This window comes from Periplaneta americana, chromosome 9 (assembly GCF_040183065.1).
Source record: "Periplaneta americana isolate PAMFEO1 chromosome 9, P.americana_PAMFEO1_priV1, whole genome shotgun sequence".
In the NCBI taxonomy this organism is placed as follows: Eukaryota; Metazoa; Arthropoda; class Insecta; order Blattodea; family Blattidae; genus Periplaneta; species Periplaneta americana.
Window position 1 is genome coordinate 168,197,762 of NC_091125.1, and position 19,184 is coordinate 168,216,945.

General features: G+C 35.6%; 1 protein-coding gene across 3 annotated transcripts in view; it reads right to left on the reverse strand.

Annotated features, from left to right (window-relative positions):
• The window catches only part of Oseg5 (intraflagellar transport protein Oseg5), a 39,821-nt gene that overhangs the window by 16,901 nt on the left and 3,736 nt on the right, over nucleotides 1–19,184 (reverse strand). For 2 of the 3 annotated variants that reach the window (XM_069836327.1, XM_069836329.1), the window contains 8 exons: nucleotides 19,057–19,167; nucleotides 17,875–18,053; nucleotides 17,654–17,743; nucleotides 14,252–14,389; nucleotides 11,640–11,764; nucleotides 8,263–8,511; nucleotides 5,865–6,028; nucleotides 1,835–2,035 (listed from right to left, as the gene is read on the reverse strand). In XM_069836327.1, coding sequence (XP_069692428.1) covers nucleotides 1,835–2,035; nucleotides 5,865–6,028; nucleotides 8,263–8,511; nucleotides 11,640–11,764; nucleotides 14,252–14,389; nucleotides 17,654–17,743; nucleotides 17,875–18,053; nucleotides 19,057–19,167 — 1,257 coding nt within the window. The remainder of the gene's footprint in view (nucleotides 1–1,834; nucleotides 2,036–5,864; nucleotides 6,029–8,262; nucleotides 8,512–11,639; nucleotides 11,765–14,251; nucleotides 14,390–17,653; nucleotides 17,744–17,874; nucleotides 18,054–19,056; nucleotides 19,168–19,184) is intronic. The other variant, XM_069836328.1, reaches the window with a different exon arrangement.

The following is a 19,184-nucleotide window of genomic DNA, read 5'->3' on the forward strand; positions in this document are numbered from 1 at the left end:
GTCCCCCTTCAAGCTTGTGAGTCAAGGTCGTAGTCATGTCTTTAGAGGCTTTAAACCACAAGCCTCGTGGCTCGCACTGCTCTCTCCATACTGGAATGACTGCCAACAGGGAACTCAATAAATGGAAGGACCAGAGTTAAACCAAGTGTTACGATACATCATTACAAATTTATAGGCCTAATGTTACTAGATGTAATAAATCAAATTTTTTGGGTAGGCTAAGCCTCAAAAGCCTCTTAAGAGCTGCGCCACTGGTAGGTACTTGGTGTTTCCATCATAGAGATCCATTCTGTGCACGTGTTGTCTAAGAGTACAGCAAATTAATAATAAATAAATCCAACAATACGGAAGAGATGCACTATAGGACCCACCCCGAGTATTCCATAGTATCAATTACATATTGTATATTTTCGATTATTATATCAAGTATGCCTTACTTACTTACTTACAAATGGCTTTTAAGAAACCCGAAAGTTCATTGCCGCCCTCACATAAGCCCGCCATCGGTCCCTATCCTGTGCAAATTAATCCAGTCTCTATCATCATATCCCATCTCCCTCAAATCCATTTTAATATTATCTTCCCATCTACGTCTCGGCCTCCCTAAAGGTCTTTTTCCCTCCGGTCTCCCAACTAACACTCTATATGCATTTCTGGATTCGCCCATACGTGCTACATGCCCTGCCCATCTCAAACGTCTGGATTTAATGTTCCTAATTATGTCGGGTGAAGAATATATCAAGTATGCCATCTTAACAAAACTAAATACATAGTACTATAAACATATATAATTTAATAAAACTAACAACAATGAAATTAAGCTCATATTAGTCACCTCTGTTATACAACATATTAAATTTTATTCAAAATAAAGTTAAAGAAACAAACCAAAGCTAAACTTTAAACACAGTAACATTAAACTTTCCAACAATACAACATTGGCATTAATACAACGATAAAATTAAGTTCATATTAGTCATCTTTATAATATATTATAAAATACTAAGTCTACTCAATTTATACTGCATTTTTGGTCCAGGGAAAATACTAGTCTCTCACAAAAAAACATTTTTATTAGTATTTTCCCTGGACCAAAGAATTAAAAACAAAATTGGTGTAAAATTAGCATTTTACCATGGACCTCACAGGAGATGTTCCGTTTCTTCTTCTCTGTTATCCGAGTGATTTCACAAAGTGCTACGATATGGTGTTCCTGTGTCTATCATTTAATACCTTGTAATTTCCAATGACATCTCCACAGGAGTTCATCTCGTTTACTTTTAAATTTGTTCAGTCTCATCCCAGGATTGCATGTTTCGCAAAACATTTCACACCTAAGTAAACCACATTCGCATAAAAAAAACCATAAACATAGCCTACATGTCTTTATTCATGGATAAAGCTACTAAAAAGTTTACAACTTATTTATAATTCCATAATTTCCATTTCGAGGCCTACATTTTAAATAAAGAGGGAGAATTTGATCCACTTCTTTTTTATATTTAACTATAGCATTCGAAATTGCCGCCATGATTATGATTAAAACTAATTTACAACAGTATTGATTGGTTGTCAACATAATGAAAACAATATATATCGATCATTTAATTGATCGAAACGCAATTTCCGTTGACATTTTTTTGTGGCTTAGCATATTTTTATATTTAGGGTGGGTCCTATAATGCATCTGTTCCAGCAATACTAAACATTAGATAAGTTTCACGTTACTATATTTATAAATGAGATACATTTTATTCAGCATAATCCAACTTTACATTATTATAGCACAGGCATTGATGAAGCGAGTTTACATCTAAATGTCAATGCGACTAACCCAACTTGCGTAGTTTTTTCATTGTTGAAGAGCCTCTGATGTTCGTGAGGAACAAGTCCCTGTTTTTGTCCACTAGAACAATTTGTCGTTCAGCCGCTGATCCAGCTTGATTCAAAGCCACTTCTATCACGCCTCCACTGTGCTTTATTGGAGGAGCATCAACCAGAGAGCGCGCAGTTCCCAGTTCGAACAAATGCACAACTAGAAAATAAAATGACCACAAAGTGCAATATACATTCAGATCAGTTGGTAGAACAACACTGAACTACAAAACTAGGATTGGATCTTATTAAGAAAAGTACAAACTTGTTTCCTTTCTATAGAGTCAGTCTGCTGTGTTATACAATCTTACACATCGTGTCCATCATACCTTCAGGAAGTTTTGCACTTCCCAGATGCTAAGTGTTGTTGTATTTCTCATTGACTGCAATAGGAACGAAACAGGAACAAAATTTTTCAGGAAAGACAAAAAACATTTTTTTTCCCATCCAAATCATCTAATACTGATGACATCTGTGACTCCATACATTAAGTAGTATCTACTTCCTCTTTGAATTTCAGGATATGGGCTATTCCATATGAAATCGATCAGTAAAAAACCTCGCATTTCTTTATACTCTAATTTTTTCCCTATTTATACAAGGTGCTGAGGAGAGTGCATTTTCAAAAATATACTATCGAAAGTCAAACGGTTTTCGTATTATTGAGCGACAAATTTAGCGTATTTTATAAAAACAAGCCTCTTTCAGAGCTCAGAATTCTGGAACATTTACTGCAGAACATTGAACGGGAGCTCATTTTGAAGCTGACATTTGGTAGGTTATGATAAGAAGTAATTCTTATTTTTATTGTATACAGAGAGACAGATTATCGGATTTTACTTATTTTTAGGCTTTTTGCCTAAATGTAAAAAAATATTGAGAAAAAACCTTGCATTCTTAAGAGGGATTCGGCATTGTTTGCTTAGTGGTACGGCAATAAGTTTCGAGGGTATTAAATAGATTATTTTCACACGCCTAGACTTGAACGGCACAGTACCGCACGCATTGGCCAAGAGCTAAGTGAGCGTTGGGCGTCATTTTACTCCTGTGTTTATGAAAACTTGTGATAAAGCTAACCAGCTATGCACTACTAGACGAAACATCACGTGTTTGTCTCCTGGCCTTGCTTGTCTCGGCTAGCTCCTGTTTCACAGTCAGCTGGTTAGTTCACGCGCGTACTATTTATTTTCTTTATTTGATATTTTCAATACTCTATCAACATACCATCAGTAAAAAATACGTGTTTATTTGTACTTTCAATGCGGAATCTAACTGTATATTTTTAAAATATTTTTTCCTAGGCAAAGGCGTCTTAAGAGGAAAAATCTAAATTTCTCCATTTCCATAAAAAGTAAGAAAATCTGTTTATATGTCAATATAAACTTTAACTTCTCAGCATCAAAATAAACCATGATTTTGATCATTGGGTGAAAGGGTTTCGGAGTTAAAACAGTTTAAAGTTGCTATTTTTATGAAAATACGATAAATTGATATATTTTTAATTTAAACACTATGAAGTTCTGATGCCTCAAACTTTGCACAAAGCATTGTATCACAGTTCTCTACGTACAAAAAAAAGTTTCATTGTATTTAGAAATTGTAAGGTCAATTTTCTCTATATTTCGGTCGATTTGACTTTTGTAGACTATTGGACTTCACACATACAACTATTTTGACAACCACTTAAAAAATAACAAAAATGGCTCTTACAACCTTTGTTCTTTACACTCTAGATTTATACTGAGGAGGGGTTGAAGGCATGCACCACAGTTTGAGGCTTATTGTGCTTCAACATATATCATCGACTTACTTCTAAAACCTGTAAATCCAATTTTCCTCGAACGTTAGATTATGGGTGAAATGCATGTCTGTGATAAATCCTCGTAAATATACAAATGTTTTTTATACTTCATAAACAACAAATGCATGACAATTGGACAGTTGTTATCTGGGGTATAAAAAGAATAAGAAAGTTATTTTGCTTTCTTGTACAATTTTCTCAAATGGAGTTACAATATCTTAGAAGTGAGACAACCATAATATGACAGAACTGACATAAATTTTCTCCAAATGAATTTAAAACATGAAAGATGTAGACAATCAATGTGGAAAGCAGAGTATAGTCATTCGACTAATGGTGTTCCACTAAGTTATCCTAATGCACTGGTCTTCCATCCAGATGGTCTGGGTTCGATCCCTGGCCAGGTCGTGATGGAATTTGTGGTGGACAAAGCAGACATTGCAGAGGGTTTTTTGTCGAGATACTCCCGTTTTCCTCTATCATTCCACCAACACACTGCAATTCATCTAATGTTATGTTATGTTTTATTTAACGACGCTCGCAACTGCAGAGGTTATATCAGCGTCGCCGGATGTGCCGGAATTTTGTCCCGCAGGAGTTCTTTTACATGCCAGTAAATCTACTGACATGAGCCTGTCGCATTTAAGCACACTTAAATGCCATCGACCTGACCCGGGATCGAACCCACAACCTTGGGCATAGAAGGCCAGCGCTATACCAACTCGCCAACCAGGTCTACCAATTCATCTACACTTCCCCTATTTCATCGTCATCATCATCTTCTTCTTCTTTTCCCCATTTCGGGTTTATGACCAATACAGAGTCAGCTGTCAGCTGCCACTGAACTTGGACCCTGTGGTATGTGGTCATTAGTTGCTGGTGGTAGTGCTACGTACCGTGGACTGTCCCCTTGGCTCATGGTACCTCGTGGAACCAGGGATGAGAGACTGCGGTGATGCCTATATAGAAAGGTAAAGGAATTCTGCAGGCTATGGGGTGGAGAGAAGTTCGGGGGCGGCCTGTAGGGGAATTTGTAGAGCGGGCATGTACATCATTCCATCTCAAGTAGCATAATCGCCCCATCCAAGCTGTCTACATGTGAAGGCAATCCCAGTCCGAGCCCCTCCCCTATGGGGGACTAATATTGTATAAGCCCTAAGTTCTCGATATCAGATTGGAGTAAGGAAAGAGGGATGAAATTTCTAAAATAAGCATAACCATCTCAGGCTCTTTAATAAACCTTACTTTGACAATTACAACATGCATACTTATATGAAATACCTTACTATAATAATACCGGACAGCTAGCAGTTTTATGTGTGAACGACGATGGTGCTGCTACCTACCTGCCAGGATGGAGATACTCGTGAAACAATCTGTAATCAACTGCAATGTATATTGTTGCTGGGCTAGTTAATTTGTTAATAGTTTTCTGAATTAGTACTATTGTTAAAATGTCAGGGTGTATATGTGCTGTTTATAATTGTGACAATTGCAGCATTACAAATTGTTCCAAATCGTACTTTTGATTTCCGACAGTTCATAAAACGTAAGTCAACAACATTCTTTAGTAGGCCTTATTCCTTCGTCTTTGTGTTGATAGAAAAATACAAATTAGTTTTTTTTATTTAGACCTAATAGGCTAAATAAATAGAAGTTAAAATGTATTGGATTTTAAGGTTTTATCAAATTAAGTTTTATTGTTGTCCACATGCCTTTACTAATTATTACAAGCATCAGATTACTATCAATTTTATCTTTGCAGTTGTCAGCAATGCGTATATAAAACATTACTGTAAATTCATTCCTAATATCAGATTGATTTTGTCTCGGTAAACCAAAGAAAAAATGTGTAACAATTAATTACGGAAAGTAATATGAAGTATGCAATATTTCTCATAATATGCAGCTTTGATATAAAATAATAATTTTACATTAAATATTATTCAACATTTCTTAAGTGTTTCATATATAATTCCACATTAGTAACTCACCTTTTAAACAACAGTCCGAATCTCGCTATGTTAATATTTGTATATGTGGACGTAATTACATCCCTCTGCCCTAGATGTCAGGTCCGCGATTTTTCGCACTCACGCCAATGCTGGTAGTATACAGCTGTCCGGTATTATTATAGTAAGGTAGTTGCTTATATCTATGCTTTTCTCTTAGAGGTGTGACAACATACATTTGTCGTCTACCTGGTCCCTCACTGCTATAGTATCAGCACTGATGCTGACACAAGCTGGGTTGAGTGTCTCTGGTTGCATACCCTGCCATCGGGGGGAGCACAGCAGTCTGCCCTCGTAACTGTACAGACTTAAACTCGACTTTTCCACCAACAGAAAATGTCTGCAAGAAACAAGAGTTTATTTAATGGTACATTATGCAACGAGCCTATAATGGTAGTAATAAAGACGCGAGTATGTTTATGAAACGAGCGCGAGTTTCATAATTTTCATACGAGCGTCTTAATTACCATTATAGGCAAGTTTCATACGACTTTTTATGCTCGACCATATTTCTAACTTGAAATTATTCATAAGTATTCATGTTATTCTTATCTGACTGAGGAGCGGAAATGACCTTGTGCAATACCTCGTAAATTGTAAGATGTGCGCAGACGCGAAAGTATTGATTTTTTCCGAGAAACAAATGTCTCGCGCTAGTTGTCTTTCGATTGCATATCCGAGAATAATCGATACTTGCGCTTTCATATTGCTACAGTGGTATTTTCTGATTGGTGGAACACCTGAACTTTGATGAATAGGTGTACTTTAATGAGGTCCATTAAAGGGCTGCTACCAGGTGTATAATTACTACATTTTGGCATGGTCGAGCATAAAATATTTTATGCCATTGACAGGTCTAGATACCACTTGACTGTGTCCCATCTTCTGCGCTGTAAAGAGCAGAGTTGTCCAGCACTCTTCATAATTGGTGTTATATATTTCGCCAGGTCTGCTATATGTCGTTTTCTTAACGTGAAACATTTATGTATTGACATTCGATAAATCTGGTCACATTTTCTGTTAATTACACTAGGCCTTGGACACAGGAAAGTTGTTTTTATAACTGAAATCCAGCCCGTCATAATAAAACATCAAGGAGAAGCAAATGAATGTGACGTAATGATTTCAATATTATTCGTACACAAATGCGGGTAATTAATAAATGTGGGGAGTATAAAGGCAGAAGTAGTTAATTTAACATGTTACAATTCTAAAGTACTTAACTACGATATTGATTCCCAAATGAATCTAAAATTCTGTTCATTACAATTTCAAACAACTCATTGGGGTCATATTGATGAATATTTATTATTATGTTTACATTGATTTCCTTTTTTTTTTAGTTTGAATAGTGATATTACATTTTGCTTTGATTCGATTATCACTTTCATTGTTGTCTTATGGAATAAGGAAGAAATTATGAAGTAATTAATGAGAAGGCTCTGCCTTGTTAAATATAAATGCAGGGAGTGAAGATATTTTTTATAAAATAAAGCCACTACTGTAGCGGCAAACAGTCAGTGATGTTCACTGATGGCTATGATTTATTTCAATAATTGTGACGACTGTGAATCCCAAGTTTAAGCTTGGTCGCATGATTAATAACATCACAAAATAGTTGGGCGCAACTGGATGATCAAGATTGTGCAAACATAAGCATCCATAAGAAATTTACCAATACATGTAACAAAAACAAAAATAAGTAGGACTTAAATGATAATCGAATCAATAGTATTAAATAGCAATTGATGTTTATTAGAAATGTCACTCAAAGGCAATGATAAAATCGAAGCTCCACTATTGCCACTTGTGAAAAATCAAACTGCAATTTTCATTCTTCTTGATGTTAACGTTGTAACACTTCTTAAAATATAAAACATTAAAAACTAAAGCTTCTAAGTAACCATAACCAAATACACACAATACTTCCACTTGTAAGTTCATGCATATGTATATATACTTTTTGCTGGTTGAGTGGAAGAGAAGGCCTTACGGCCTTAACTCTGCCAGCTACAATAAATTATTATTATTATTATTATTATTATTATTATTATTATTATTATATGCAACACAAACACCAACCACAACTGTAGCAACATAGAAACAGACATGGAAATCGTATATATTCAAACGAAAAAGCAGAAATTAAATACACTGGAACAGTATGAAATATGCAGACATACAAAAACACATCACATCATATCTTCAATACACATTTAAATTACAGAACACACACCCTATTTGACATGACACTACTGATAATAAACGCATCCCCCACCAAAGCACCATCAGAAGAAACCGAAAACAAGCAAGAACTCACTACTATCTGAAGATAGTTACATATCAAGCCGAAAATAGTCAACTAAGGTAAATTACATATATATTTTCACTTTAACACAGGAAAGTTGTTTCTAAAACAAATTCATCAAATCTTAAGTTCTGAAAAGTATTAAAGTTTTATTGTATTAAAAAGGTAATATATATTAGGTAACTGGACGAAAGTGTAATACCAACACATAAACAGTGTCATCTGGTTACCTAAGGTATATCACCTTTTTAAATGCAATTAATTACCTCTCTGCCAAAAGCAGCATGCAGACGGAGCCTTCACGCAGGTCGAAGATGACGGGAGTGTTCCAGTTCTTGGTGCTGTAAATATGACACTGTGACGGAGTGACCACCACCAAGCGACCATAACCCAGGGCCACCTTGATGACACGGTCAGGAAACTCCAGTTTCTCCCAGGCATCTTCACTCACATTCCTCACGCTGATGTTCTTTCGCCCTGTCATCGTCACTTCGTAATTCCTCCACTCCAGTCGCCTGTCAAACACATATCAGGGTTTAGTGCTGGCTTTTATATTCCTAGCTATGTGGACATCCAACCCTGCATCTTGCATTTCATGCACAGGTCTCAGCAATCTGAATTTATTTTTATTTATTTGTATTATAAATCCACCATAGATGTAAATGTAATAAAATTAATAACTCGGAAAATTCTGTAGCATCAGCAAGCAAGACCAAGAGGATACAGGTCAACAGCTGAGGAAGAAAGATATGTCCAAGAAAGAAGTTAAGTTGAAAAAAAAGTGGAATGTTGACAAGAAGGGGAAATATAGACAATGAGAAGCAAATGTTGTAGTTGTTTTCTAATGCCAGGTGTTTGACAATGAAGTCATTTGACCTCTTGCACTTCAATATTTTTCAAAGATATTATCTTGACCAGCCACTGAAGCACAGATTTTGAGGTGTTCCGAATCCATTTCTTGGTTTGAGTTGCACAACGGACAGTTAGGGGACTGATATATTCCAATTCTATGCAGGTGTTTGGCCAAACAATCATGGCCTGTTGCCAATCTAAATGCAGCTACAGACGATTTTCGGGGTAAATCGGGAATTAACTGTGGATTTTGATGCAGAGAGTTCCATTTTTTCCATTGGGATTGTGTTATCAAATTTTGTTTGTTGAAGTCTAAGTATGTAGATTTAATAAATCTTTTCACAGAGTAATATGTAGATTTAGTAACAGGTCTGTAAGTAGCAGTGCTGCCCTTCTTTGCTAAAGCATCCACATTCTCATTTCCCAGGATTCCACAATGGGATGGTATCCATTGGAATACAACTCTTTTATTGAGTGATATTAATTGAGAGAGCATTTTAGTTATTTCTGCTGTTTGAGATGAAGGTGTGTGTTTAGAGACTATTGATAGAATAGCTGCTTTGGAGTCTGACAATATAACTGCATTTTTAAATTTACTGATGTGGCATAGAAGATTCCTCAGACTTTCACTTATTGCAATGATTTCTCCATCAAAACTTGTTGTTCCATACCCAAGAGATCTATAAAGTGAGAAGAGACAGCACGTAAAACCTGCACCGTCACCTTGTTCTCTGGAGATCAAGGATCCGTCGGTGTATAAATGAAGCCAGTTTTGTGGAGGGTATCTAATATTAATTGTCTCTAAAGATAATCGTTTTAGTATTTCAGTGTTTACTTCTGATTTCAGTATTTCTTCTGTTAAATTTAGAAGCAAATGTGTAGTAGCGAAGAAAAGCCAATATATAATTTAAGAAAATGGTGTGTTAATTGGGGAAAAAATAGCAAACGAAACTGAACAGAGAAATGACGGAATATAGTTGAGAGTGTAAATGTCAGAAAAACATAGTGTTTATAAATATTGTAAAGGTAAAGAATATACATCTTGATTACACAACTTTTAACACTGTATCATTTCGGAATATGTATGATAAGAACTTTCTTGTGTTAAAAATTTTAACGTACCTTGTTAACATGTTTCGACCTATTTTGGGTCAGCTTCAGAACTGGTCGTTGTTGGTCTTGGCACCTCTTGTTTCCTGTTCGTAGTGTAGAGTCAAAGAGTGTGTGTGTTTTGAAATTGAGATGTGTGTTGAGAATATCGTTGGGGTGTGTTTTTGTGTGTCTGTATATTTCATATTGTTCTAGTGTGTTGAGTTTCTGGCTTTTTGGTTGGATGTGCAGTATTTCCATGTCTGTGTTGATGTCTCTGTAGGTGTGGTTGGCATTTGTGATGTGTTCTGCATATGTCGAGGTGGTTTGTAATTTTGTTATGGTTGTGATGTGTTTTTGGGTGTTTGAGAATAAGGTGCTTAGGAAAATATTTGGGGCTAAGAGGGATGAAGTTACAGGAGAATGGAGAAAGTTACACAACACAGAACTGCACGCATTGTATTCTTCACCTGACATAATTAGGAACATTAAATCCAGACGTTTGCGATGGGCAGGGCATATAGCACATATGGGCGAATTCAGAAATGCATATATAGTGTTAGTTGGGAGACCGGAGGGAAAAAAACCTTTAGGGAGGCCGAGACGTAGATGGGAGGATAATATTAAAATGGATTTGAGGGAGGTGGGATATGATGATAGAGACTGGATTAATCTTGCACAGGATAGGGACCGATGGCGGGCTTGTGTGAGGGCAGCAATGAACCTTCGGGTTCCTTAAAAGCCATTTGTAAGTAATTTGTGATGTGTTCTTTGTAGTGTGTTTGAAATGATCTGCCTGTCTGTCCTATGTAGAAGTTGTTGCAGGTGTTACATTTGAGTTTGTATACGCCTGTGTGGTTGTATTTGTTTGTTTGTTTGTGTTGTTTGTGTGTTGAGATGTTTTTGTAGAGTGTTATTTGTTCTGTATGCGATGTTGTAATTTAATTTCTTAAATAAGGTTGCAATTTTATGTCTGTTTTTGTTTTCGTATGTTAGTGTGATGTATTTTTTGTGTTCTTGTGTTTGTGTTGTATTTTTTCTGTTTTTTGTGGTTATGTTTTGTCTTACATATTATGTTGTTGTTGAAAACGGATACAACCCCAACATAACACAAGAAAACGAATACAACCCCAACATAACAGACAACATAATACGTAGGGTGGGTGTTAGTTGGGAGTATGGAGCAATGAATGAAAGAAGGGAATTATCAGGTGGGACAGGGAAACACTAGAATAAATTTAATGTTAACACAGGAATAGTGAAGAGTTAGTAATTGCAAATGATAGGAATAGAAGAGAAAATTGGAGAAAGAATTAAGTTGTGAATTAAATGGTTAGGAGATAAAAAATCGTTGGGGAGAAGTTGAAAATGATTAGGAGTAGAACTATAGTATACTAGTAGATAATATTTATGAAACACAGAAGGTGTTGATGATGTATGTAGTGTAATGAAACGGAATGCTGACCTGTATACAGGAATGTGAAGGGTCGGCAGGACCAAATATGTTGTGTGACAATAAACCATATCATATCCATATCCAAAATTAATAATTAAATAATACGACAAAAAACTGCTGTAGCATTTAATTTTGTGGCAACCTTTACTACTAATTCCACAATTTGGGACATCTAGCCGACATCTATGGCTGACCAATAGGGTCCATAATACAAAGCAAAGGTTAAATACCTTGTATATTGTATACCTTTCAATAATGTGGGCGAAGATAACATGTCCATTTCCACAGGCTCCTGCAACTTGCGTGCCATCGCTGGACCAAGCTATGTTGAATATGCTGCCAGTGTTGGGCTTTTCCAGCGAATGCGACCACTAAAAATGCAATTCAAAACATGTATAACGTACCTGAACCGCACATGAGACTCCTACAAATAATTGTTGTTCTGCAATTTGAAATTCCTCATTAGAGGCCTTTTCTTCTCCACTCTGTCCTAGAGTAGTGATCGACTGAATTTTTGTCATCACACTTCTCTAGCTGAAGAGGCGAATTGAAGCCGAAACAGAGAAAACGCAAAACAATAAATAGAGTTTACGCTCTTGAAAACACAAAGGTTTGATCCTTTGATTGCATTTGGCATTATCCGTTGCAGTCTTTGGATCTTCCAAAGGTTTTGACCTGTGATACACAAAATGGGATGATATTCTTTAACCCAGTTTGTGAATCTCCGGTTTCGAACTATTCGGTTCTCATCAGTACGACAAAGTCGTGGAATGGTGATCTTGTCAAATGCAATCAAAGGATCAAACCTTTGGAAAAGATCCATGAAAAAACAAACTTGTGTTTTCAAGAGTGTAAACTTTATTTATTGTTTTGCTTTGTCTCTGTTTCGCCTCTTCAGCTAGAGAAGTGTGATGACAAAAATTCTGTCGATCACTACTCTAGGACAGAGTGGAGAAGAAAAGACCTCTAACGAGGAATTCAAAATTGTAGAATTTGATACACCTCCACAAATGCTGTTGCTTTGTCTTTTGACTTACGTCTTTTGACATTGCTTTGCAAATTATTGTTCGTCACACAATTTCTGGTTTGCAACGCCTCCAGATATGGTTAACTAAGAACTTCCTTGACTCTGCTAATTACGGAATTCCGTTTTTGAGGTGGGAGAACCTGAAATACAATATTTATTACCCTTGATCATGCGGAAATAAATGACTGGTAAATTTTGTCTGAATCCCTTACCTTCAGAACAGAGTTATTTCTTGTGTTATAAATTCACGACCCATGCTAAGAATATTTATTGCTCTTAACAGTTAATTCCCTCTGACTGAATTTGAAGCATTTTCTGGAAGAAGTACTTAACTACAAAATCTTGAATATGGGATACAGAGCACCACACATATTAGATCTGGTATAACAGCACTGTGCAGAATGGCGTTCAAATGTTTCTAACATGTGCTGTTCATGGGGAGAAATAATATTTTGTCAGAAAGAAGATGTGTTATTAAGGATTCAATATATGCTGGAAACCAGAGATCTGCATCGGACGTTTTCGCTCGAGCGCCAAGTAGTTCATAGCATAATCCTATAGGTAACGCACATGCATGATGGGTAAAATTGTCACGAGCGATAAATCCTCGAACAGTATAAGCCAAGCGTTAGACATTCATTCTTGTTACAGTGATGAACTGTGTAGTAACATCATAGATGTTTATCATTTCAAAACATTGCAGTGTTTAACTAACCTCGTCATAGTACAACTACAAAATTTGCTTTAAAATGTAATATAAATGTTGTAGGTAAATGTTTTTTTTTTTCCACACTGGAGTGATTTTGTTTTTGCCACATCTGATAGATGTTATTGGATGTAAATGTAATTATTATAAACGGAGAACACAATCATGATAATGCAAGAACTGTATCAAGTTTTCTAGTAATAATAATAATAATAATAATAATAATAATAATAATAATAATCTCTAATAATTAGTGTATCAATCTTTGCGTCTGTAACAGTTGTGCAGCATGATTATTCGTTTTATTATATTTTCTGTGACGTTATCTCTGTACAAATATTGTTATTAATCTACTGCTATATCAATAATATTATGTAAAACGTTTCTACATTGTTGCAGTATATAGGCGAAACACTCTGTATGGACCTATCATATTATATATGTGGTAAATCAAACATTGAATAATTATTAATTAGCAATAATAACTGTATATCGAAGTTTTTCATACTATTTTATTTATAACTTCATGTTCCTGTTTTGGTATGTTCCATTAGACTGTTCCATTCAACGTTTGTCATAAATGCAGAAAATAAAGCCTTATTTTTACCTTGTGAACAAAACATATGTGTATCTTATCTGTCGCCTTCCACACAAGATAAGACATGTCAGTGAGATGACCTTGTACTGTGCTTCTATTTATTACGAGCGTATCACGACCGATCGTATCTCACTCGAGGGTGCGCCACTCGACTGAGTTCAAGCGAGCGATTTAACTCCAATGCAGCACTCTGGTGGAAACAAAGAAACTACTTAACATACCTGCATAGAATTGGAATATATCAGTCCCCTAACTGCCCATTGTGCAATTCAAATCAAGAAATGGATTCGGAACACCTCAAAATCTGTGCTTCACTGGCTAACCATGACAATATCTTTGAAAAATATTGGAGTGCAAGAGGTCAAATGACTTTATTGTCAAACGCCTGACATTAGAAAACAACAACAACACATTCGTTAAGTTGTTATACCAGGGAACACCTCTCCTTATGTCATTTAATTATTTGTTTCAAGTAAAAAGATACGAATAGGACAAAATGTGAGTCATTATAGAAACTAAGTACTCACTCCTGTCTTGTCACAAAGCCTTAAAGTGTTGTACAAGCCAACAGCAAACAAGTCCCCGCTTGGTGACCAGGACACGGACGTGATTGGGTAATCATGCGGGATGCTGGAGTATAACTGTCGTCCATAGGTATCCCACACCTGTAAGATAAGCAAACAATGTAAACTTAAATCGTCCACAGTTAAAAGTTTCAAAGCAATCTATTCTTGTGTAATCCACTTTGTTCGCTATCAGATTAAAATCAATACTACTACTACCAACTTTTGCCAGACATAGTCTTTTAACTTGTCCTCTGTCGGCAGGTGTTATTTAAAGATGAGGAAATTTCAGGCTTTTCTAAATAGGCGAATTCAGTCTTTACAACTTTCCTCCTACAATACAAAATTCATAAGATACAGGTTTAAGTAAAGAATATTGTGACAATGAGTAGAAGTGTGGACAGTTAGTTCTCAGAAAGAAAACCTATTATTTTTTTTATTTAGTACATCTAGAGCACATTGTGGGCAGCTTATAGAGGAATTTCTTCCATGAAGGTGGAAAGGCAAAAGTCTACTCTCCCACTGATTGACCTAAATGTCATAAAAGTGCAGCACTTAAGCATGGTGCTAGTTTTGGCCCAAGACTTTATAATAAAATTACAAATCACTTTCCAAATTTTAAATATTTTAAAATTGAACCTTTTAAATAAGAAATTTATAAAATTATGTATGATATTGTATAATATTAACAGTGTATTTTTTACCTTTTTATTTCTGTCGACTGCATTCATATTTTTATTTAATATCATTGGTTTCTATCTAATTGTCAATTTATATTAAATGTGTTTTTTCTCTCTTTTTCTCTTTCTTTTTTTCTCTTGTGTGTTAGTTGTCGGTCTGAATTAAGTTACTGTATTTAGTAAACTGTCTTTGTAAATTTTATGTTGTATTATTGGCTAAGACCACACCATACACGAGCCTAGCTCTTACAGTAGTGGTTAGAAAAAATTTTTGTTGTATACTTCGAATTTGTACTCATTTTGCTTATCAGCTAAATAAAATTCATTAAAAGACTGTGATAGTTTTTGAGAATATGCCAATTGATTTCCAAAGAAATTGTCTCCAATATACAAGAATAGTCAAAACCAATAGAAGAATATTTGTGTTTTAACCTAACAGTACAAGATTCTGAAAAATATGAATTATGATAATGTGCAGCCATATGTTAAGCATTTATTAGAAAAAATGTTCAGATAGACGACTCAAAACTTTTTTGTCCGCTTTCCATCCCAAACATGTTTTTAGCCTGGAAAGTGAGAAAACAAGCATGGTAGAGTGAATTTTTATAAATTCTTTTTATAATTCGTATTGAACTGGTATTCTCAGAAGTTAATGAACAATAGACGTCAAAATGTCCTCCTTTTTAACATATCATGTCCTTCCTTAATGCTCATCAATCAATCTTCTTAATGTATCCAGCTGTTTGCTGACAACATAAAGTCAACTGTAGTCTATTCAGTTGTTGTTTTTCACGAGAAATGAGGGGTATTTTGATCGGTGTTCATTATAGATGCCTGTTGCAACTGGTACTGATGATTTTAATTTACTTCTTTTGTGGTTTATGGATGGACAGTATAGAAGAATGTGTTCCAGATCTTCATCATGATTATTACACCACAGACAAGTAGGATTATCAGAAATCTGAAATCAGTGTAGGTACAATTGAGTGACAATGTGATCTGTTCTGGCTCTTGTTAAAAATGTTTGAACATGTCTGGGCAAGTTTTTGTACATTTCCAGGTCATTTGGTTTCTTTTGTACAGACTGTAAAATTTTTCCTTTGTCAGAAGAGAGCCAATTGTTGATCCATAGGTTTGTAAAATGAGACTTTACTGAAGCAAAGGCACTGGATAGAGATATCACTTGAAGAGATCTTGGTTGCAAATATGTTGCCTGTTTTGCAATATTATCGTTTCCAGGTATATCACAATGACTAGGTATCCATTGAAATGTTATTTCCTTTTGGAGTTCTTTTAGTTTACTTAGTTGTTTCTGAATTGGAATAATTCTATGTGCATATGGGTTTGGTACATATTTAATTATATTAAATGGAGTCAGTAAGTATGCAAATAGATTTTTCAGAAATTTGAGTAACACACTGAAGAGCAGCATCAATAGCTAGCAATTCAGTGTCAAGACTGGAGGAGGATGAACATGGTATGAAATAACTTTCTTGATATTTTGGAATAAATACCCTGCTCCTGATGTTCCATTACTAGGATTTAGAGATCCATCTGTATAAATTTGAAGGTGATCCTTATATGTACTGCAGAGTAGTTCCATGGAATCTAACTTAAGAATGTATGGAGGATCATTTTTGGAATGATTTCCTAGAATTTGTATGCTATGTTCTGGAATCACCCATTTCCATGGAGGAATTTCGTTCACAACTGGAGTTTTAGCAATGAATGTGTCTGTGATATAGATTGGTATTTCTTCTTTTTTTATTTTATAGAAATTACACAGGATATCATCTGACAGTTTGAAGAACATCATATTCATCAAATGGTAACATAAAGATACGGTCACACGTCGCTACTTTTGCAGCGCTACTTTTATACTGCAGCTGCAAAAGTTGCGTGTCGTGTTCACATGTAAGCCAAAAGTAGCGTGCTGCACGCTACTTTTTGTGCTGCGCAACCCGAGTGCAGCAAAAGTTGCAACTGGAGGTTGCGAGTCTGTTCACACGCAAGGTGCTACTTTTGAAGCCGCAGTCATGCTGCAGGTTCCTATCTCTGTGTAGACTTCTCAATATACATTTTGTGGTTATGTTCGCATTATTAATAAACTCGTGCAAAAGCTTACTTATCTATTATTTGCTTTTCTGTCGTATCTAGTATTCAGAAATTGACATTATTTTTACTATAAAGCTTTTAAAAACGCCTATATACTTAAATGATAACCAACAGTATATTCACGTAATCAATGTTGGCAACCCTCCTATTTGGAACTACGCTACGGAAAATTAAAAAAATTAATTATATCGTCACCAATTATGCTCAGACTGTGTTGTGTATTTAATAACTGTTACAAATAATTTATTTTCATCACATTTAACATTAAAATATGTCCAAACAATAAAAGTATCATTGGCACATTTGGGTGGCAACACTGGTCGCAACCGCAGCAAAAGTTTCAACAAAACCGATATCAAAAATGCTGCGGCTGCAACCCTGAGAACCCTGTTCACACGTCGCTACTTTTAAGTTGCGCGCAGCATGGAAAAGTAACGGGCAGCAGGTTCGGCAGCCGCTACTTTTCGGGTTGCACCGTTGTTCACACGTCGCAGTACAAGAGTTGCGCAGTTTTTTGTACTGCAGCGCTGCAAAAGTAGCGACGTGTGATCGTACCTTAATGTTTACTCACTTTGTAACGACAGTCCTCCCCTCCAGATACAATGAGGCTGTTACTTGGGTTCCAGGCTACTTTCAATATCAGTCCATCGTGCGCCCGCCACTAGAAATGGTAAAGTTACCATAAGTAATAAAACAGATACAGTTTGAATGATGTGCAGTTCATCTCACTAAAACTGACCTCGCTTCCTTGATACATGCTTAGTATAAGTAACAAAAAATTATGATAGATACCCGATTGGGTTTACTGTTTGGTGTCAAATGTTTGATGACCAACATTTTCCCTGACGTGTGTAATACTTGGTTGGAATCAGGTCCCCATGTAGCGCTGTAGATTGGAGTGTTGGACTGCACAATAGTAGATCGCAACATTCCACTTCTTGACCAGATTTTAACTTGCCCATCTTCACCAGCTTGTGTAAAAGAGAAAGAAAACATAGAGTCAGTACAATGAAATACTGTAATTATCTGTAACCAAATAACTATAAAATAGCTAAACAAAGCATTTTTTACATCCTGTCCAACATAGAGCTTCAGAACACACTATTTATCGTCTTAATGAGTAAATAAATAAATAAATAATTTATTGAAGTACTTAGTTAATAAGTAAATAAATAAAAATGAAATGAACGTGCTCATACATGTTTTCACGTTCCAAAATAATTGTGTTTACTATATTATTTGCGTAAATTAGCTCCTCAATTCTCATCCAGATGCAGTCTTCATTTTTACTTGCTTTGAAAGCATACACAAGAAACTATCGACATTATACACAAGACGTGTCCAGAAAGTAAGTTTCCTTGGGGCCGTTTACAGAAAGAAAACAATTCCAAGGAAATATTTATTAGAACAGATTCAGTAATTGTTGAGCTATTTTTCAATATATTCCCCATCAGAATTGAGAGTTTTGACAATGTGATCGACAGACACACTGGTTCCGATCCCAGGCAGCAGACTTCTACGACACAGGGATACAAAAGTTGATCCCATAATTAGCAAAGAATTTATTTTTCCAATCCTTTTGACATTCCGGAAAAAATAAAATTCAATCCAGCACAAGGACACATCATTAAAATGTAGAACATTCCTGGGAAGTCCAGGACGTCTGGCAACCTTGCCTGTAAGAAGCACCTCATCAGTTCATCATTATACACTTTTTGAGTCATAGTCACTCTTTGTAGTCTTCATGATGTTACCTAAGCAACGAATAAAATGGAGATGCAGAACTCGAAAATGGACAGAATACACAGTACACTTATGAAACTGACTTCAATAATTTTTCCAAAATCAAAATACACCATATTTTCGCATGTCGATTTCTGTTTGGAAATATTCACGAAGTTTTTGCCGAACAATGTTTAATTTAAAATGATTATTTTGCATGCTATGGGATCGTACTAAGGAATATGTTGTTACCAGTGAGTAAGCCAGCTCCATCATAACTCCAGCGTCCAGTAAGAACTGCTCCTTGGTGCGCCTCCACACTTTTTTCTATTCTTCCATTCTTATTGATGAGGTGGAATTTTCCTTAACATTGAAAGAAT